Below are 20,335 nucleotides of genomic sequence, written 5' to 3'. Positions count from 1 at the left end.
GCATGGCCAAGAGAAAGATGAAAGACATGAGACCGGACAATGCAAAAGTGCTGATGGCTGCTATTGAAGCATCCCGGGTCTTCCATAACACCTTAGCCACAGGTTGAAAGCTTCCATGCCACACCGCTTTAAGGCAGTAATTGCTGCAAAAGGGGCCCAAACCAAGTACTGAGTACAGTGGGGCAAAAAAGTATTTAGTCAGCCACCAATTGTGCATGTTCTTCACTTAAAAAGATAAAGGAGGCCTATAATTTTCATTATAGGTATACCTCAACTATGAGAGACGAAATAAAAGAAAGAAAATCCAGAAAATCGCATTGTAGGATTTTTTATGAATTAATTGGTAAATTCCTCAGTAAAATAAGTATTTGGTCACCTACAAACAAGCAAGATTTCTGGCCTCACAGACCTGTAACTTCCTCTTTAAGAGGCTCCTCTGTCCTTCACTAGTTACCTGTATTAATGTCATCTTTTTGAACTTTGATCAGTATAAAAGACACCTGTCCACAACCTCAAACAGTCACACTCCAAACTCCACTATGGCCAAGACCAAAGAGCTGTCAAAGGACACCAGAAACAAAATTGTAGACCTGACCAGGCTGTGAAGACTGAATCTGCAATAGGTAAGCAGCTTTGTGTGAAGAAATTAACTGAAGGAGCAATTATTAGAAAATGGAAGACATACAAGACCACTGATAATCTTCCTCGATCTGAGGATCCACATAAGATCTCACCATGTGGGGTCAAAAAGATCACAAGAACTGTGAGCAAAAATCCCAGAACCACATGGGGGGTTGTAAGCCAGTTCATGTCCAGGCTCGTCTGAAGTTTGCTAGACAGCATTTGGATGATTTAGAAGAGGATTGGGAAAATGTCATATGGTCAGATGAAACCAAAATAGAACTTTTTGGTAAAATGTTTGGAGAAGAAAGAATGCTGGGTTGCATCCAAAGAACACCATACCTCCTGTGAGGCATGGGGATGGAAACATCATGCTTTGGGGCTGTTTTTCTGCAAAGGGACCAGGACGACTGATGCGTGTAAAGAAAAGAATGAATGTATCGTGAGATTATGAGTAAAAACTACCTTCCATCACCAAGGGCATTGAAGATGGCTGGGTCCTTCAGCATGACAATGATCCCAAACACACCGTTAAAAGTTAAAAGTTAAAGTTCGTGTTGTCCAGCGACGGCCCCAAAACACCACTTCTCTAGAGAAGATCTGCATGGAGGAATGGGCCAAAATACCAGCAACAGTATGTGAAAACCTTTTGAAGACTTACAGAAAACATTGTTATTGACCTAATACTTATCTTCCATCATAATTTGCAAATAAAGTCTTTAAAAATCATACAATGTGATTTTCTGGATTTTTTTATTCTCATAGTTGAGGTATATCTATGATGAAAATTGCAGGCCTCTCTCATCTTTTGAAGTGGAAGAACTTGCACAATTGGTGGCTGACTTAATACTTTTTTGCTCCGCTGTACATACTGTATGCATCCTTATACTGTTCAGAGGTCTATGCACAATTCTTACTTACCTTACCTTATTGATTGCATTTAATATTCTAATTTTCTGAGATTGTGGATTTGGGGTTTTCATACGCTTTATGCCATAATGATCTCAATTATGACAAATAATGGCTTGAACTATCTTGCTTTGCATGTAATGAGTCTATCTCATATATTAGTTTCACCTTTTAAGTTGCATTACTGAAATAAATCTTTTGCACCCTATTCAAAATTTTCGAGTTTCACCTGTATATATACTTATGTATATACAAAACACAACTAATTTACATACTTCATAACCCAACTAAACTAACACCAATAATTAAATAACCATAATTAATATAATTATAATTAAATATAATAATTATTAGTATTTTAATTACTAATGATGTCTGTATTAAACACGGTGCATCCCTCTGCTTTTAACATCATCCACATGTGTGTCTTCACATCCTTGATTAGGTTTGACGTGGTTTCCCATTTACACACAATTGTTGAAAGACATTTGTTGCATGTTGTGGTATCGGAATCCTTTGATGTAAAATACAGCCACACGTTAGACTGTAATTTAATCGTGTTTATCTTAGCGAGCTAACGCCATATTGGCACCAGGTTTCGGTAGACAACCCTAGTTTCTACAGGGTATGTTAGGGTATTTACTGTACAAGAATCATTATTTCCATTTTTCCTCTAGACTGAAATTTCTATCCATCCTCTTAGTATAATACTACACAATCAGGCTTGGATTGGCCATTGGGAGACTCATGGGAAACCTGTTATGCCTGGCCTGTCTTGTGAGTGAAATATTTCTGTTCTTTGCTAAGCCTACATGGACAAATTCATTTTCACATCCTAGTTAGATATTCTTAGCTAAGCTCACTATCACTATCTACAGTAGCGAGTTAATCCTACAGCTGGCTGCACATCATTATTAGGCCATACAGTTGCATGTAATTTTGTAACAAGTCATTTTGGAAGCAGATAGTTTGCAAGAACGACTCACTGAAACTAACTCACTTTAGTCAGAGCTACATATGTGTGTGTGTGTGTATATATATATATATAATATGTATATGTGTGTATGATATAAATCATACCAATCTGTCCCCATTCCCAACACTGCTTCATGTGGCATCATGTGGCTAAAACTGTAACCGTGCCTAAGGAAATAAAAAAAAAACAATGAAAGTTGTTTTTAGGAATTTAAATTATGAGGGGACCCCCGTACACCATTTTGTCTTAAAGTGAATTGCCCCATAAGATATAATGGAAACTTAATTGGTTTATTCCACAACCCAAAAATATTTATATAAAAATTATTAATAGAAAATTTTAAGTAAAAATAAAACTAATTTTCCTGCACTTTACCTTTGATAAGAATCACCCCCAACAGGGAAGGAAGAGGGAGATTATCAAGGAAGGATGATTTTCTCACATAGACCCTATTCTGCCAAGGTTTTCTATTGTTTTGGACTGTTTTGTTAAGAGGATTTTTCCGAAATTAGGATTATTTACCGTTAGGAAAGCTTTACAGGACAGTCATTTTCTATCTTTGTGCTCCCGCAATGATTCATTGAAACCGAAGAGTCTGACTCTTTTCCCCCACACCCCACACGCTTACACATACAGTACAATATACAAGACTGTAGACATTTTATACATTCACTTACACACTAAAAGTATTGTATATAACTGTAAACATTGATATCTGTTGGTGGAAATTCATGACCCGAATGTTCGTATGTGGGGACCTGTGTAGCAGTGTGTGTTTTATTTATAATATATACACACAGACATGCAAACATGTATACACTATATATGTACAGTATGTTTACAGGGTGTCCCAAAAAATTTGACATCATTAGAAATATGAATATCTGAGTAACCACATGTCCTAGGCAAACGGAATCCTTTAAGTTGGAATATGTTGTTAGACCATGCAATGATGTCAATTTTTTGGAACTTCCTGTATAACATAATATTGTGGCGTGGGTGGGGTTTGAGTAATAACCATCATGCTTTGCGGGAGGGACTGTTGTGTGTTCACCGTGTTGGGGAGATGTGTCTGGGGTGGTGGCTTCGGCCAGGGTGTGTGTGTGAATCAGAAGTGTGTCTTGTTGATTGTTTGTGTGACGTGTGAAATGTGCTCCAGTTCATGCTAGTGCTGAGTTGGATGTAGGCTCCTGAGTGAAGGTGCTGCTCATGCCTTACATGCTGTGTGCTTAATAAAGTACTCCCAGCCATTGCATTGGGTAGCAAATAAGCTTACTCGTCTCTCCACGCTCATTGGTAGCTGTGAAAAACGCTACATTTGGTGTCAGAAGTGGGATGGAGAGTAGCGGGTTAGAGCGGCGACCAGAGCGGAGCTGCACGTTCCAGGTTCCGGCACGGGACCTTGGGGGGGATTCCTCCAGTGACGCAGCACCGGAGCAAGCGAGCACATCCGGTTAGCGGCATCGGCTTCCTTGGCTAAGGCGCTGCGCGAGGCTGAGCGCGCCGAACCCATCATGGCAGAACGGCACGGCGAAAGAGCCGAGCAACCTCCCGTGACTCAGGGCCGTTCGGTAGGTGAACCTAGCCGGGGACAGGGCAACCCGTCGCGGCTAGGCCCCGACCCAGCTTCCGAGATTCCGCGACGTCGCCGAGGCCAGGGACCGCCGGATTACCGCTGCAGTGTTCTCAGGCCTGAGGACAACGTACCCCAGCAGCCGTTAAAACTAGCTTCGGGGGGCGCCGAGGTGAAGCCGGCTCCCACAGCCTTCTTTGTTTCCCCAACTACCGGGTTCAACCTCCGGTCAGGACGTGCAGGAAATCGCTCGGGGGTCTACGTTAACTGTGGCCTGGACAACGTTTCGCTGCGGGCGCTCGTGGACACTGGCTCCACAGTTTCGCTGCTGCGCTGGGGAGCACTAGGACAAGGCGATCGCGGTTGTATGCTGTCGGCCCCAGCCGTGAGCATTCGCACCGTGTCGGGGAGCTATCTAGAGATACGGGCCTGTCGCACAGTGCGCATACAAGTAGGTGCAATCATTCTTTTTCATCCATTCTTGGTGGCCGACATTGAGGATGATTGTATCTTGGGGTTGGATATTTTGGAAAGGTGGGGTGCAGTACTTAATCTCGTTGACGGAACGTTGCGTGGTAGCTTCGGGTTAGCCAGGTTGCTAGTGCCCAAAGCGCAGCCGGACATGTTAGTGGAGCACACCAGGGGGGCGGAACTTCCGGCGGGCGCGCCATGTAAACATCCGGTAGCAGACCGAACGAGAATAATGGCCGAGCTTATGCAGCGTAGCAGCGTAGGGCTCAGTCAGACACAGGCCGACACCGTGAAATCCCTGCTACACGAGTTCGCAGACATTTTCGCGGTTGATGAGAGCGAGTGCACACATACCAACTTGGTGCAGCACACGATTGATACGGGTAATGCAGCGCCTGTTCGGCTACATCCGAGACGCCTCCCATTAGCTAAACGAGCTATCACCGAGCAGAAGCTGCGCGAGATGGCCGACTCGGGCGTCATAGAGCCAGCGTCCGGACCGTGGTCTTCACCCGTTGTGCTCGTGCGTAAAAAGGACGAATCGTGGCGGTTTTGTGTGGACTACCGGTGGTTAAACGAGGTAACGCGTAAAGATTCTTATCCGTTACCGCGGATAGATGACGCGCTGGAGCACGTTGCGGGCTCGGCGTGGTTTAGCTCGTTGGATTTGCGTAGCGGGTATTGGCAAGTAGAGCTCGCCCCGGAAGCACGACCAAAAACCGCGTTCTCGATCGGCCAAGGGCTATGGCAATTCCGGCGCATGCCGTTCGGCCTCTGTAACGCGCCAGCGACGTTCGAACGGTTGATGGAGAAAGTGTTGACGGATATTCCTCGCAACCGTTGCGTCGTTTACCTGGACGATTTATTGGTGCACGGCAAGGAGTTTGAGCTCGCGCTAGCTAACTTGCGTGAAGTATTTTCGGCTATCCGGCGGGCGAATTTGCGGCTCAACCCCAAAAAGTGCCAGCTGTTGCGGCGGGAGACGGGTTTTCTAGGACACGTAATTAGTGCTAGAGGTATTGCCACCGATCCAGCAAAAATTGCGGCAGTGCAGAATTGGCCTGAACCGCTAAATGTGTCACAACTGCGCACCTTTCTCGGGTTAGCCTCTTACTATCGCCGGTTCGTGAAGGATTTTGCCACGATCGCCAGTCCGCTGCACGGCCTCACGAAAAAGAATCAGCCGTTCCGCTGGGACAGGGCGCACGCGCATGCTTTCACTCGGTTACGGGAAGCTCTGGTCACATCGCCCGTTCTCGGATACCCTGACGCGTCTCGTATGTTTATCCTTGACGCGGACGCGAGCGATGTAGGGCTGGGGGCTGTCCTGTCTCAGGTGTCCGAGGGTAAAGAGCGTGTTATCGCCTACTTCAGCCGCGCATTGTCTGGACCTGAGAAAAATTACTGCGTCACGCGGCGCGAGCTGTTAGCGGTCGTCGCGGCCCTAAAACATTTTAGGCCGTATTTATACGGGCAATCCTTCTCGCTGCGGACCGATCACGCTTCGCTGGTGTGGCTACTTAGTTTTAAAGAGCCCGAGGGGCAGTTGGCGCGCTGGTTAGAGCGGTTGCAGGACTACGATTTTACCGTCCAGCACCGAGCTGGAAAACTGCATGGTAACGCGGACGCTTTATCCCGCCGGCCGTGTAGCAAAGAGCATTGTCGGCACTGCGAGCGGGTTGAAGAGCGCGTGCGTGGTCGCGACATCGAACACTCCCCGACCCCCGTGAATCGGAACATTCTCCCTGCGCAGTACTTCGGAGTCTCCGTCGGTAATCCGCCGTCCGAGCCAGCGTGCAGCCGAGTTACCGCGTCGCCTAAAGCATCGCCTGTAGTCGTTCCGCCTGTGCTCCAGATGGACTGTGATCAGCTAACTGCCGAGCAGGAGAAGGATCCGGCGCTGCAGCGGGTGCTGGGGTGGGTTAACGCGGGCCGGAGACCGGATTATGCCGCGGTTGCTCACCTGGGGCCCGATGAAAAAGCTCTCCACTCACAGTTCAACCGACTAGTGTTGCGGGGAGGTTTACTCTACCGTCACTGGGAACAACCGTGCGGCGCTGGAGAATCTTTTCAGCTGCTGGTGCCGCGGAATCTGCGGTCACGAGTGTTGGGAATGGTACACGGGCATGCGGGTGCGGGACACTTCGGAGTCACTAAAACGCTGCGGCGGTTGCGCGCTCGCTTTTACTGGCCGGGCTGCCACACGGATAGTGAACTCTTCGTGCACAGATGCGACATCTGCACGGCAAAGAAGGGACCTACCCAGCGCTCGCGGGCACCTCTGCAAGACTTTCGGGTGGGGGCACCCATGGAGCGTATGGGCGTGGACATTCTTGGGCCGTTTCCTATCTCCGATCGCGGGAACCGGTATGTGCTGGTGGCCATGGATTATTTCACCAAGTGGCCGGAGGCGTTTGCTGTCCCTGACCAGAGCGCTTCCACCACGGCTCGAGTGCTGGTGGATGAGGTGTTCTGCCGATTCGGCGCCCCGGAGCAGTTGCACAGCGATCAGGGGCGTAACTTCGAGGCGGAGGTGTTTGCGGCGGTGTGCGAGCGCCTCGGGGTGGAAAAGACCCGCACCACGCCCCTTCATCCGCAGAGTGACGGCCTCGTGGAACGCTTCAATCGCACGCTCACCACCCAACTCGCCGTGCTTACCAGCGACCGTCAAAAGGATTGGGACGAACATTTGCCTCTCGTGCTTTGGGCTTATCGCACAGCGGTGCAGGAGTCCTCACAGCTCACGCCAGCTGCGTTAATGTTCGGTCGCGAGTTGCGCACGCCCGTGGACCTTGTGTTCGGGCCTCCTCCACAAGTGGATTTACCCGCAAAGCCGGGGATGGATTACTTTTGTGCTTTAAAAGACAAACTGTTTCGTGTCCACGAGCTGGCGCGTAGACACTTGGCGAACGCCGGGGTGAAGCAGCGCCGCTTGTATGATACTCACAGCCGGGGGCGAGACTTTGCTGCTGGGGAGCAGGTTTGGGTGTATTCCCCCGGAAGGAAAAGGGGGCTCTCGCCTAAGCTTATGTCGCACTGGGTGGGCCCCTGCACGGTCGTTGCTCAGCTGTCCGACGTAGTCTACCGGGTGCGGTTGACGGGGCGGTCGCGAGTGGTCGTGCTCCACCGGGACCGGCTCGCTCCCTACCAGCCCCACGTCAGCAAGACATCGAGCTCTGTGGAGGCCAGTCCGCCTCAGGAAGAGGGCTGCGCCCCGCCTTCCCCCGCAAAAAGACTCCGGCGTTCACAACGCCAGGGCCGACCACCTGATTTCGCCATGGTGACTGCTAGACTGATTTCGCCATGGTGACCGGGGACGGTCGCGGCTCGGGTGGGGGCAGTGTGGCGTGGGTGGGGTTTGAGTAATAACCATCATGCTTTGCGGGAGGGACTGTTGTGTGTTCACCGTGTTGGGGAGATGTGTCTGGGGTGGTGGCTTCGGCCAGGGTGTGTGTGTGAATCAGAAGTGTGTCTTGTTGATTGTTTGTGTGACGTGTGAAATGTGCTCCAGTTCATGCTAGTGCTGAGTTGGATGTAGGCTCCTGAGTGAAGGTGCTGCTCATGCCTTACATGCTGTGTGCTTAATAAAGTACTCCCAGCCATTGCATTGGGTAGCAAATAAGCTCACTCGTCTCTCCACGCTCATTGGTAGCTGTGAAAAACGCTACAATATATAGACATAAAACTTTGTATTATACAGGAGCTACATGTATGTTGGTCATGTAGAAAATGCCCTCTTGTTTGTCAGACTAAATGCATCACTTTTATAGATTTGGTTTACTATTGTTTAAAATAATGCAACTCATTTTCTTTTGAGATACAGTAGATTCACAAATCAAATGGTCTCTTTAAAACTATTAGTTATGAGATGGTTGTTTAAGGTACCGGATCTTCCCTTTGTCAGTTTGAACCAGTTTTTCCATTCTCCTTTGGCCGCTCTCATTACCAGTGCATTTCTGCACTACTTCTACTAGTAGATGAAGATGTAATAATTATTATTAAATTATTACTTTCAAAGACAATCATGTTTTATAGTCATCACTACTATGATTTCCTGTATAGCATTTCCCTGTAAACCTTGAAAAAGTTTTTGCAATAGATCTAATGAATTATATGTTGTTTTTTCTGTAGTGTCAAGTTCACTTTTGCTTTATGTCTTTATATATGGTATAACAGTGTTAATTGATGTAACTAAGAAATAATGACTGATCTGAGTGATGAATAACGATTGGTTAAGTTGTTCCTTTTAAAGTAAAATACTAGACAATACCATTTTCTGTTCTAAACTGTAATCATGAAATATGTAGTAATAGTGATTAATAATGTGATTATAAATGTCTTAGCGTGTTCTGTATAGTGCTGTACTCTATATCACGTTAATTATTAGTTTTATAGTGATTTTTTATCTATATAATTTTATTTCTTTAGTTGGTGTGTATAATGAAGGGGCACTAGCTGGCGCAGTGGTGGGCTCCCTCGCCTGTCATGAAAAAACCCACTGGACACAGGGCATCCTTAGTGCCATACCAAAGCCCAGAAAGCATGGGAGGGTTGTGTCAGGAAGGACATGGGCAAATTTTTAAGTCTGGAAGGCTGAAGTGAATGTATTGTTTAAAGTTCATTATTCTATTTTCTTTCAGTGTATAAAGTAGCAAGGCTGTTTTTTAGCTATACAAAATAAATAAAATGATAAATCTAAGATGAAAAAAAAGGTGTTCAGTTTTAATTTCCTGATATTTATGTCTAGATGTGTTAAACACGGCACCATTTGTTTGAACTCGCCCAATGTTATAGTTATTAAAACTATTGGAGGATTTGACTGGCAGGTTTCTGTGTTCAATGCTTTTATGTTTATATCCATTGCTTAAGCATTAGACAGAACATCATTTGGAATGTATTTAAAAAAACAAACAAATAAAAAAAAAACTGGTGTACCAACAAGACTTTGATCAGATTTGATAAGGAAAACAACAGCAGTTGAAACAGAGACAGCTGTAAAGAAGAAAACAACAGTCACTCGCATCACCAACAACCTTCATGGGGCAGGGATAAAGGGGACCATTCAAAGAAGATTTGGAGAGCAAAAATAAAGAACCTGTAACGCAAGATAATCACTAATTAGAAGTAAAAAATTATAAGGCAAGCTTTGAAATTGCAGAGAACTACAAAGTTGAACCATTTACAGTTTATAGAGAAATGTGTTCAGTATAATTAGAAGGAACTTGATCATGCAGAAAGACAATAACACAAAACACACCACCAACATAAAAAAAGGCCTTAATCGGAGTATAAAGTTTAACTTTAGACTGGCCTTAACTCCATTGAGCATGCTTTTCATCCACTGGGAGAAAAAGAAAAGTGAAAGAAGCTATGATACATACGGGAAAGAGTGTGTGTACAAATATCAAATGAAATATCAAAGTTATCTTTATTACATATCTTGCAAAAGAGATATGTATACATTTAAATCCAGGATTGCCTACATCATCCATAAATGACTTTTGAAGTCACTTCATTTTTACTGTGTCTCTGGCACCTTTGGGTTTCGTAGGTTGCTAATGACTTCAGAAAGCATGCGGTTGCATAGAGCTGCATAAGGGTTTAGAATTACAGCCTGCTGTCTGGCAAAATTGCTACCCAAGGCTGCTGCCTGCTCAAAGTCAGCCCTGGCATCATCCACCCTGTCTGCCAATCTGAGCAAGAGGCCTCGCTGGACAAGAGCCTGACAGGCTGTGCGGCCGGTCCCCTTGCTCAATAAAATGGCCTGTTCCAAATCCTCAATCGCACCTTAAAAAAGAAATACAAATGTATACGTTACACAAATATGACCTAAACCAGCTTGAGCTCAATATAGAATTATGCATTAAAAAAATCTATTGCATTTACCCATAACAGTAATAAATAAAAATAATATGAGTTCTTTTTTGTATCAAATACATTTTGATGATGTAGATTAAAGAAATGGAAACAATTGTTTTACTGTGACAGGCTGCAAAGTGCCAAAAAATTGGCAGTTTATGTAACAACCTTGCTTCCCCTCTCTGTCCGTTTCAACCACTCAGCATTCAAGACTATAGTAAAAATACAAGAAAGTCTGGCTCTTTGAAAGTAAAATAGGAAGAAATGAGGGATGTTTTTAACAGTAATCTGTATACATTATATACAGTGGATGAAAGTATTAAGACAGCAAATGCCATGTATTACAGTTCTCACTCTGCACAAAGCAGGTGACGTCACTAATTAGTTCAAGCCTGTCTGGCCGAAGAGTTGGACTAATTAGAATCAGCTGGTTGGAACATACAGTATATCTGGCAGGACTTTTATTTTCTGTCCACCCTTGCAGGTTAAAAAAGCCTAAAACTAGAGACTATTCTTAAGTGGATTGTGAACTTCTGTGGCAAATCCTGTTTGAGGAGGTTTTTGGGATACTTAGGTAAGTGAAGGTACAAGTAATTATTGTGCTTATTGCATTACCTTTTGTTTGTATTCTCCTATCAACACATTTTCTATCTGAAGTAAAGCAGACATGTTTAAGATCAGGAGAAAACCTCATTCCTAGGATGGGTGTTGTTACTCTATGAGATATGTCAATCTATACTAATTTTTCAAAATATTTAAGTCTTTTATGTAATTTTGCAGTTGTTTCTCAACAAATCATTTAAAACAATTATTGTCTACTTTTAATAGGTGTACGAGACTGGAAACAAAAATGGTTACTAGTGAGTACTTTGTGCAGATACTAAGCTCTTAAATTTTAATCCATTCTTTAGGCAGATTTTTTTTTTTTAACTATCAGTGATGCTTGTGCAGATACATGTGGAAGTGTGGGATGGAATAAAATAAGTCTACAGAGTGTTTGTAAATATTAGACAAAATAAAGTTTTACTTTCTGTCTCATTACCTTCCTCTGTTAGGTTATATGTAAGTTTACACATGTACACTTTATAAACTTAAATATGTAGATATGTAATTTTATGAAGGAACTATATGTTTCATAAACACTGTGTGAGTTACTAATGACTGAAATAAATAGTGAACGCTGTATCAGATGAAAAAGGTATTTATTGGTCCATATGGCAATCATAATTCATAGCTAAGTCACCCATAGACACTATAGATTTTGTACATTCTAATTACTCTGGAAGGTAATTCAGATAACCAGAGGTTGTTTTCAGTGATTGTATAAAACAATAGTATTTATGAGGAAGTCATATGCGCATTATAAATATTTCCTTAAAAATATGACCTCAAAAATAACATTATTCAAATAATGTTACAATATTTGATGTTATATTTATGTGACTATAGTTTTATAGTTTTCAGTTTCATAAAAATGGCCATTGGTTATTACTAAGAGTATTATGTTTTTTTTGGCATGATCAAAATTATGAGGCACTGCATGAAATAAGTCATTAAATAAGAAATAGGTTTTGAATAAATGCAGTTGTACAAAGAAGCAACCTACTGTCAGTGTCTCCCTGTAGACGTTTGACTTGAGCACGGTTGTTATAGGCTGAAGCTCTCATAGGAAGTATCTGGATGGCCTGGTTTAAATGACTCAGGGCTGTTTTCAAATCCCCAGATTCAGCAGCAGAAACTCCTAACAACTCCAGATTCTTCACCTGCTTTAGCAGACTAGGGTCAAAGGAACAGTCTGGAGAGGAGAAACAGTGATACATACAAAAAAGTGATTTTCAAAATCTCAAAAGTGCTCAAAATGATCAAAGTTTGCAAATATTAATGACTTTTAATCCATGCTTCTAAATACAGGTTTGTAAGTGGCATCCATTGGTTTACCAAGATGTAGAGTTTGTTAAAGCCTTTTAGTTAAGTTTTTAAATTGATCCATAACATGTGACAGAGAACAGTTCATTTGATATAAAACCCAGAACATACCATCATCTGCAGGCTCTTCCTCTTGGTTTAAACCAGGAATTTCTCCAAAAGGGCTTGTAGGATTGAAGATTGTCCAAAGCACTGCTTTATCATTTTCTGATGCCATTGTGTTGATAAGCAGACTGAAAGGGACTTGCAGTTCAAATGAATGTATTTAAAAGTGTTGTATGTTGTTTCATATGGAAGAGAGGGTGTTTTTTTTTTTTTTTTTAATGTTTTCCAGACCGACACTGCAGCCAATCAGAGCTAGGGGTGGAGGGAGGACTTTGAGATCTTGCACATGTGTATTTGATTAACTCTGCTAAGCTGAAGTGTACAGGGATTGAACCCTAAAGGATGCAAAGACAATGATTTAGGGTACAGTCCATGTGCATTTATGATAATTATATTTATTCCTAATATTTTTTTTCATTTTGGCCTATGTCTGCAAACTGACCATTTTTATGTCGTGTCCATTTTTCAGTTCAAGGTTTCATGTTTTTAAAATAAAAAATAAAACCATTAGTAAACTATTTTTAATTATTTCAAACATTTAAATAGTTAATAAAATTTGTATGTTTTTCCCTTAACACATTTTTTTTAAAGTTTTAAATGGCTGCTGAGAAAACGCCTATATACTTATATTATTATTATTATGATGATGATGATGATGATGATGATGATTAGTATGATATTTGGAGTTATGCATCAATCATAATAAACTTTAATACCCTTTGCCACCATTCATAAGGATAAATACTATGATATAGAATGAACAATCCACAACCTAGTTAGATTGTAAGTTGGCAAACTGTAGCTTATGTTGCTGTTACAAAGCTCACTTGTTAGACATGAGAGGTTGAGATGGTTTCCTGGAGCGAGCATGCCAAAAACAAATTTAAGTTTGCAAATGTATTTAAGTTTGCTAGTATAATGTACTTCTTTTAAACAAAATAAATAATTTTAGTTTATCTGAGATACATTTAACAAAATTATCTCAAAACTGTTGAATATTTAGTTTTCAAAGTGAAACTCATATATTCTAAAGTGTTTACTTGTAAAGTGAAATATTTATATTTATAAGCCTTATTGTGTGAATTTTAATGGTGATGGCTTTCAGTTAATAAAAAAAGCAAATCCAGTATCTCAAAATAATGAAATATTTTCTACGATCAATCAGAAATGGATTTATAATACAAAAATGTCCAACTTCTAAAGAGTATGTTCATTTATGCACTTCATTTATTCACTTGGTCGAGCCTCTTATGCAAGAATTACTGCATTAGAGTTGCATGACGCAGATGATCAGGCTGTGCCACTGCTGAAGCATTATTGAAGACCAGGTTGCTTCGATTGCAGCCTTCAGCACATCTTAGGTCAGGTGTTTCTCATATTTGTCATAGATTCTCCATGCTCAGCAAACCAGTCAGTGGTAGTTTTGCCACTGTGGACTAGTGTTTTAGTTCTGTTGGGTTAGGTTAGGGTTTCCTGTTGGAAAATGAAGTCGGCATCTTTATAATGCTTGTCAGTACACGGAAGCAGGAATTGCTTTAAAATCTAGTTTTAAACATTGACTTTTGACTAAACAAAGCATAGTGGACCAACACCAGTATATTATGTGGCAACCCAAATCATTAACGACTGTTAACTCCACATTAACTTCAAGCAACTTGGATTCCGTGCCTCCCCACTCTGCCTCATGTCTCTGGGACCTTAATTTCCAAATGAAAGGCAAAATTTACTCTTACCAAAAAAGAGGACTTTGGACCACTGGGCAACCATCATTTCTTTTGCTCCTTAGCCCAGGTAAGAGACCTTTGACATTCTGGTTTAGAAGTGACTTGATATTGGGAATGTAACCATTGGACAATTTCCTGAAGACGCCTGTGTGTGGTGCCCCTCCCTCCTTCTGAAAGTCTTTCAAGTTATTAAATTGACTTTTTTTTTTTTAACAACCTCCTTAAATCTGCAGCAAACCATGTTGCTTGTGTACCTTTTCCAAACACACTCTTCCCTTTCCAGTTAACTTTCCATGCATATTCTTTGATACAGCACTCTGCAAACTGCCAACCCTTTCTGCAATGACCTTTTGTGGCTCACCCTCCTTGTGGAGGATGTTGATGATCATCTTCTGGACAACTGTCAAGTCACAAGTCTTCCCCATGATTGCGGTTGTGTGTACTGAACTAGACCAAGAGATCCACAAAATAGTAAATGACTCAAATAAAATAAGTAGAAATAAAAGTTTCACTGAATAAAATAACCATTGAGTATACTTTTTGAGCTACAGACAGTGATAATCACAACTCTCCTGTTACTATAGCTAATATAACACCAACAGTGGGCTGTTTGAAACAGCAAAACTAATTACCTACCTGCGACCCACAGCAGCCAAAGGATCCATTGTTCTTGTGCCATAACATTTGCTCAAATATTGAGGTCTTGTAAAGAAGCACTGACTGCTATATTTAAAACTAGCCCTTGACAGCATAAAATTGTGGTTGAAATCAATGTCAGTAACTCCATTCATGTCATGATCTCACCACACCAGACTATGACTGCAAACACGAGAAGCAGTCACTGCTCCATAAAAAGGCATTTTGGCTCTTTTTCTTCCTCATTTTCATCATTTGAATAATCTGATCATGAATTCTCTTGTGATCACTGTACATCACCTTAAAACACAATTAAACTGACCTCAGTCGCCTTCCATGTTTATTTCTGTATGACAGCATGCTGTGTGAAACACCTTATTATTTACTTATTAGGTTATGGGCTATTAGACCTGGCTCAAACTTGCAGGGTGCGTCTTGTATTTGGTCTGAATCAGGGACAGTTCACATTCTCATTATAACTGAAATACTCTAGATAATCTCTTGGACTGGCCTGAGAAAGGGTCTCTTGTGCAGCTTCATGCACATTAAGATACAATGTACTGTATGTTGTCACCTTTCTGTCATACCAGCAATAGATTTTTTTTATCAATTTGTGCTATAATACCTCTTCTGTGGGATGGGACCAGATGTGCATTAATGAGTCTTGGGTGCCTGTGACCTTTCAGCGGTTCACCGGTTTTAACACAGAAGGTGGGATTTATTGAAAAGGATGTAACTCTTAACCTAACTTCAATGTTAAAGTCTTAGAAAGCAGTGGGGGCTTGCTTTAAATTTGTGTAAAAAAAATATTTAAAGCCTTAAAGCATTTATCTTAGGAGGTACAGCGACATCTGGTGGTATGAAGATGGTAAAGCAGCCATTTGTCAAAGCACTGCCATGAATTCCTAAAGGGTTCACAACACTATTTACAACAAGTCAACCAGTTTTGGGTTTATGTAAAAACCAATATCATTTAAACTTAAATATTAAAGTATATTCTGAATGTTTTATTAATAAAACCACAGACTCTATGTCATATATCAGCTCATCCATTGTATCCCTTCATGTATGTGACAATTTTATTATTAGCATAAGTATGTTTTGACTTGTGAATGCTGGTGATATAATTGGGAAATGATTGGGAAGAACATCAATGATACGCACCTTATTATTTCCGCTTTATCCCTTATACAGGGTCGCGGGGGACCTGCAGCCTATCCCAGGAGACTTGGAGCACAAAGTGGTGTACACCCTAGACAGAGTGGCAATTCATTGCAGGGCACACACACACACACACACACACACACACACACATTTATTCACCATTATGGTATTTCAGCAACAAAACATTTAAAGCTATCAAACCAATAGCAAACCAATATCAACCACCCCAAAAGAAAATAATAATAATAATAAGGCATGATGCCTCTGGGAGGACAAGAGCAGATTCACAGTCATACCAGACATATCTAACAATCCTAGACAGTTATGTAATCACCAAACACAATCTGTATAAAACCCTGAATTTTGCATGCTTATGAAGTTGTAACTTGGCTTTCAGGCAGCTGAATGGATTAATCATTTAAATAGTGATGCTAATTATCAGAATTTAAAGTTTACAAGAAATTACTGCAAAAAAAAAAAAAAAAAAAAAAAAAAAAACACCAACTGCATTCCTGAACATCCTCATGAATCTTTGAAGCATCTTTAGAAACTTGGTTTTTAAGCAGGGACCTGGGGCCGGCATGCTAAATACTCTAATCTAGTCCACCAAATGATGTTTAAATATGTTACATTATTGTTGTATATTAAAATTATCTTGTGGATCATAAACAAAACAAGATTAGAAACACACTTATCATAGGTTTCACATTCTAATATCTTATTAAACCGAATTTAGCTGTGATTAGGATGCACAATGTGGTGGCCACTCCAAGTGTGAAAATGATTCCTCATGCTTTCAGAGCCACTCTAACATTTGAATTTTTTCCCCTTTTTTAAACCCCTAAGTTGCGGTTTAATTTAGAATGATTTCAGATTCAGATTTTGTTGTCTCTGATTTAATTTTTTTCTTCTTCTGGACATTCTCCTCTGACCCCCCTTACCAACATGGCATATATGCCCACAGTATGCCTGCTCAGGGATGTTTTGTGCTTTTTGCATCATTCTGATTGAAAGTGTGTTTAAAAAAAAAATCCAGGACATCAGCAGTTTTACAAGCCAACCCATCTGGCACCAGCAACCATGCCAAGGTTACTGAGGTCTCTACTTAATTTTATACATTGCACTCCTGCCACATGATTGCCTGATTAGAGTATGGATACTATATATTACTCAAACACACACACACACACACACACACACACACACACACACACACACACACACACACACACACACACACAATCCAAAAAAATATATATATATCCTTTTAATAAAAATGTGCCTGTGGTTAGAGTTTATTTTTTACATTTTAGCCTCTATTAATCACCAAGAGGTGTTAGCACAAGCTCTGTTTGGTCAGACAATGCAATACCCCAATAAAACTCTTCTAGCTTTAGTGCTCACTGACATCACAAATTACAGGCTGCCTATAGAGCTATCAGGTGTTGAAATGTGGTTAATTAATGACTGCCTTTAGCTGAGGGTGCTGTTCCAAATCTTTCCATGCACAGATATAAATGGGGTCTAATTGTTTACCTTGATGATCAAGACAGGCCCTCATTAGACCAATAAATTGTATAAAATTGTATAAAACGGGCCACAAACTTACATCAGAGTAATCTTAGATTATATCATATAATTAATAAACAATGTTTTAAATTGTATTGTTCTATAGAAATAAAAATATACAGTAAGTAAACATATTTCCACATGCTTATATACCTAAGTTTTTTATTAACAAATAAATTAATGAATAAAGTTATTATTAGTAAATTATTATTATATGAACTTTCCCATGCCTTTAAACCTATAAGACAACCCCTTCATTATGCTTTCTGAATCCTTATATTGTAACACGTCCTATAGATTGTGACAGATGAATATACATACAAACAGCTTGAATCAGTCTGAAGCATTTTGTTTTACCGTAAAGTGTTTCCTATCGTCAGTCTGTCTGTCTCCGGGACTCTTTATGACTTAAATGTATGCTCATCTTGCAACAGACACATAATTCTTCGTCTTTTCATTCATAATAAAACTTAACAATTTAGGCTCTTCCTACCTACAGTAGTACTAATTAATGCCAGTGATGAAGAGTTTACATTTATACAAAGATAGTGTTTACTTAAATAGTGTTTAGTTTAAAATACTTACATTCAGAAATTTTTGTGTATCATATGTTCCTGAGTGTGTGCAAATTTTATAATAATAAAATAATTATAAAAAAATAATAATAATTAACAGAGGCAGACAAGCATACTGTTTGTACATGTGACAGAATCACACCTAAAGCTTATTTCTAGCTCTTTCCTGTCCGAATCAGATTTAGTATAAATAGACACCAAAAGAACATTATTTTAATAATTAAACTTGATAGTGTGACATAAAAGCTTGCTATTTGTCTCTTGGACTGACTGACAAACAATCCTGTCTTTTTGTCACTTAGAATTGAAATGTAAAATGTTCACTTCTTGACATGTTTAAGTATATTATATTCTGAAAACATGGAAAGAAATAGTCATAATATTAGCAACTTACTTACTTGCCTAAAATGTACTTCACTACTAGTAGAATTACCACTTCATTTTTTTTCTTTTACTCAAGTATAAGTACTAAGTAAATAGTAAAAAACGTTTTATAGTAAATACTATAAAAAGTACAAATACTTCACAAAGACACAAATACTTCTGAATACCTTCCTGACTGAATATTTTATAGGATTTTAAACACAATCGAAGTCGAAGCTGTAACATGAGTGTTCAAGTCTAGTGGAGATTTGTTTTTTGCAGAAATCTAAAATCATATGAATTATATGACTGGTTGCTTTAGACATGGCTGGACAGAGAGGAGTGAACACTACGTAGTGTAGGTTTTTAAACAAAGGACATAACAGCTAGAATGTTGAATAACTTTCAGCATTGATGAGTTTTATGGATAAAGAGACCACAGTACATTGATTTTTAGCAAGAATGATAAAATAAATCTTTGATTGACTTTCTTAAAAATGTTAGGTTTTAGGTTATTTTTTGCTTTAATATATCTTTGAAAAAATAATAAAACCGGAGAAATGTACTTTGTACATGTTTTTTTTCTCGCAAAGTCAGAAGAAAAACATAATGCGTGAGAGATTTTTAAGTTCCTAAAGCTAATGAAAAGGAGGCTCTGGACTTGTTGATAGATCTTTCATGGTTTTAATAACTGTGGTTTTATATACAGTATGTATTAAGCTGGAGGTTTCTCAATACAATTTCAGTAATGTCAAATGTCCTTACTGCTTAATGCAGGTCAATAATCAGAGACTTCTAAAGCATTTTTTTTGCCATGCATGTAGAATCTACATCTGGTTTTTTTTATGTTTAAAAGGTAAATACTGGTATGAGCTTATCCCCTAATGTGTGCTGGATTGCAGTAAAGTATTTGTGGTAAATTGCCATTTCTTTGCAACTAGATGCAACTATCTGTATTTTCATTACCAATGTTCGCTTTTCAAAGGATAATCATTTAACAAAAATAATTGTACCCTTAAAGATAAACTGACTAATTATTGATTTTTTTTTTTTTTTTTTTTTTTTTTACATTAGCAATGTAACGTAACATAGCAAGTGACATTAATTAAATATTATTTTGGAAAGAAATGCAAGCAATCACAACCCAATCTATTTTAAGACAATAAGACTAGATGTTTAATTAACAAGAAATCTCTCCCTCCCTCCAAACTCTTGTGTATGTTTTTGGGTCTGTTTACTTGTCATTTTAAAATAAAGCATTTATCAGTAGACTGCAGACATCTCTGCTACCTAACAGCTGCAGTGTGTAAGAATGGCAGACTGGTCTGTGCACATGTTCCCTGTAAGCCCTGGCATGCAGTCCAAATGGCAGAATTGATTTTCTGGAAGCGTTAGCGCATATGCTACACACAGAAAGCAATGGGTATTTAGAAATCAGCATGATTTTTTCTCAGAGAATAAATGTTGGTCTATACTATTGTCTATTGTATCTTTTTAATGTTGTGTAAAATTTCAGTCAGCACGAGCAGACAAAGGTCCTGTGTCATTCATATGCATGCCCACAATTTTTTCATGCTTTATTTCTTTTTAACAACATGTTTTAAAGAGGTAGAAGTGGCTGATCTACTATGTATCTATGTGGAATAAACTATATACTCCTTAGTCTGCTCTGTGCCATAATCCAGTTTCATCAAATACAGTACAACACCCAACCTGACACAGTTCTCACACATAAGCATCTTATAATAGCTGTTTAATTTCCATAGCAAACTTTATTTACACCTTTCCTCATTTTGCATCAACTGGTATATTGAAAATTTTAATAGTAAAAACCATGCATAATATGCACAATATATAATGTTAG

General features: G+C 40.1%; 1 protein-coding gene across 1 annotated transcript; it reads right to left on the bottom strand.

Moving 5' to 3' along the window:
- Window positions 1–9,959: 9,959 nt before the first annotated feature.
- Window positions 9,960–12,630, bottom strand: ttc36 (tetratricopeptide repeat domain 36). The gene is made up of 3 exons (XM_053500740.1): window positions 12,447–12,630; window positions 12,016–12,204; window positions 9,960–10,337 (listed from the first exon to the last, which is right to left on the bottom strand). Exons 1-3 carry the CDS (start codon window positions 12,550–12,552, stop codon window positions 10,069–10,071), a joined length of 564 nt encoding a protein of 187 aa, XP_053356715.1. The 5' UTR covers window positions 12,553–12,630; the 3' UTR covers window positions 9,960–10,068.
- Between the last annotated feature and the right edge of the window lie 7,705 nt (window positions 12,631–20,335).

This window comes from Clarias gariepinus, chromosome 7 (genome assembly GCF_024256425.1).
Source record: "Clarias gariepinus isolate MV-2021 ecotype Netherlands chromosome 7, CGAR_prim_01v2, whole genome shotgun sequence".
Lineage (NCBI taxonomy): Eukaryota > Metazoa > Chordata > Actinopteri > Siluriformes > Clariidae > Clarias > Clarias gariepinus.
This window is presented reverse-complemented; position numbering and strand designations above follow the sequence as displayed.

Excerpts from the sequence above, each read along its gene's own strand:
- ttc36 (XM_053500740.1), bottom strand. The coding sequence starts at position 12,552 with ATGGCATCAGAAAATGATAAAGCAGTGCTTTGGACAATCTTCAATCCT. Across the intron at positions 12,205-12,446 it reads GGAAGAGCCTGCAGATGATG|ACTGTTCCTTTGACCCTAGT; the intron begins GTATGTTCTGGG and ends TCTCCTCTCCAG. Across the intron at positions 10,338-12,015 it reads TCTACAGGGAGACACTGACA|GTGCGATTGAGGATTTGGAA; the intron begins GTAGGTTGCTTC and ends TTCTTTTTTAAG.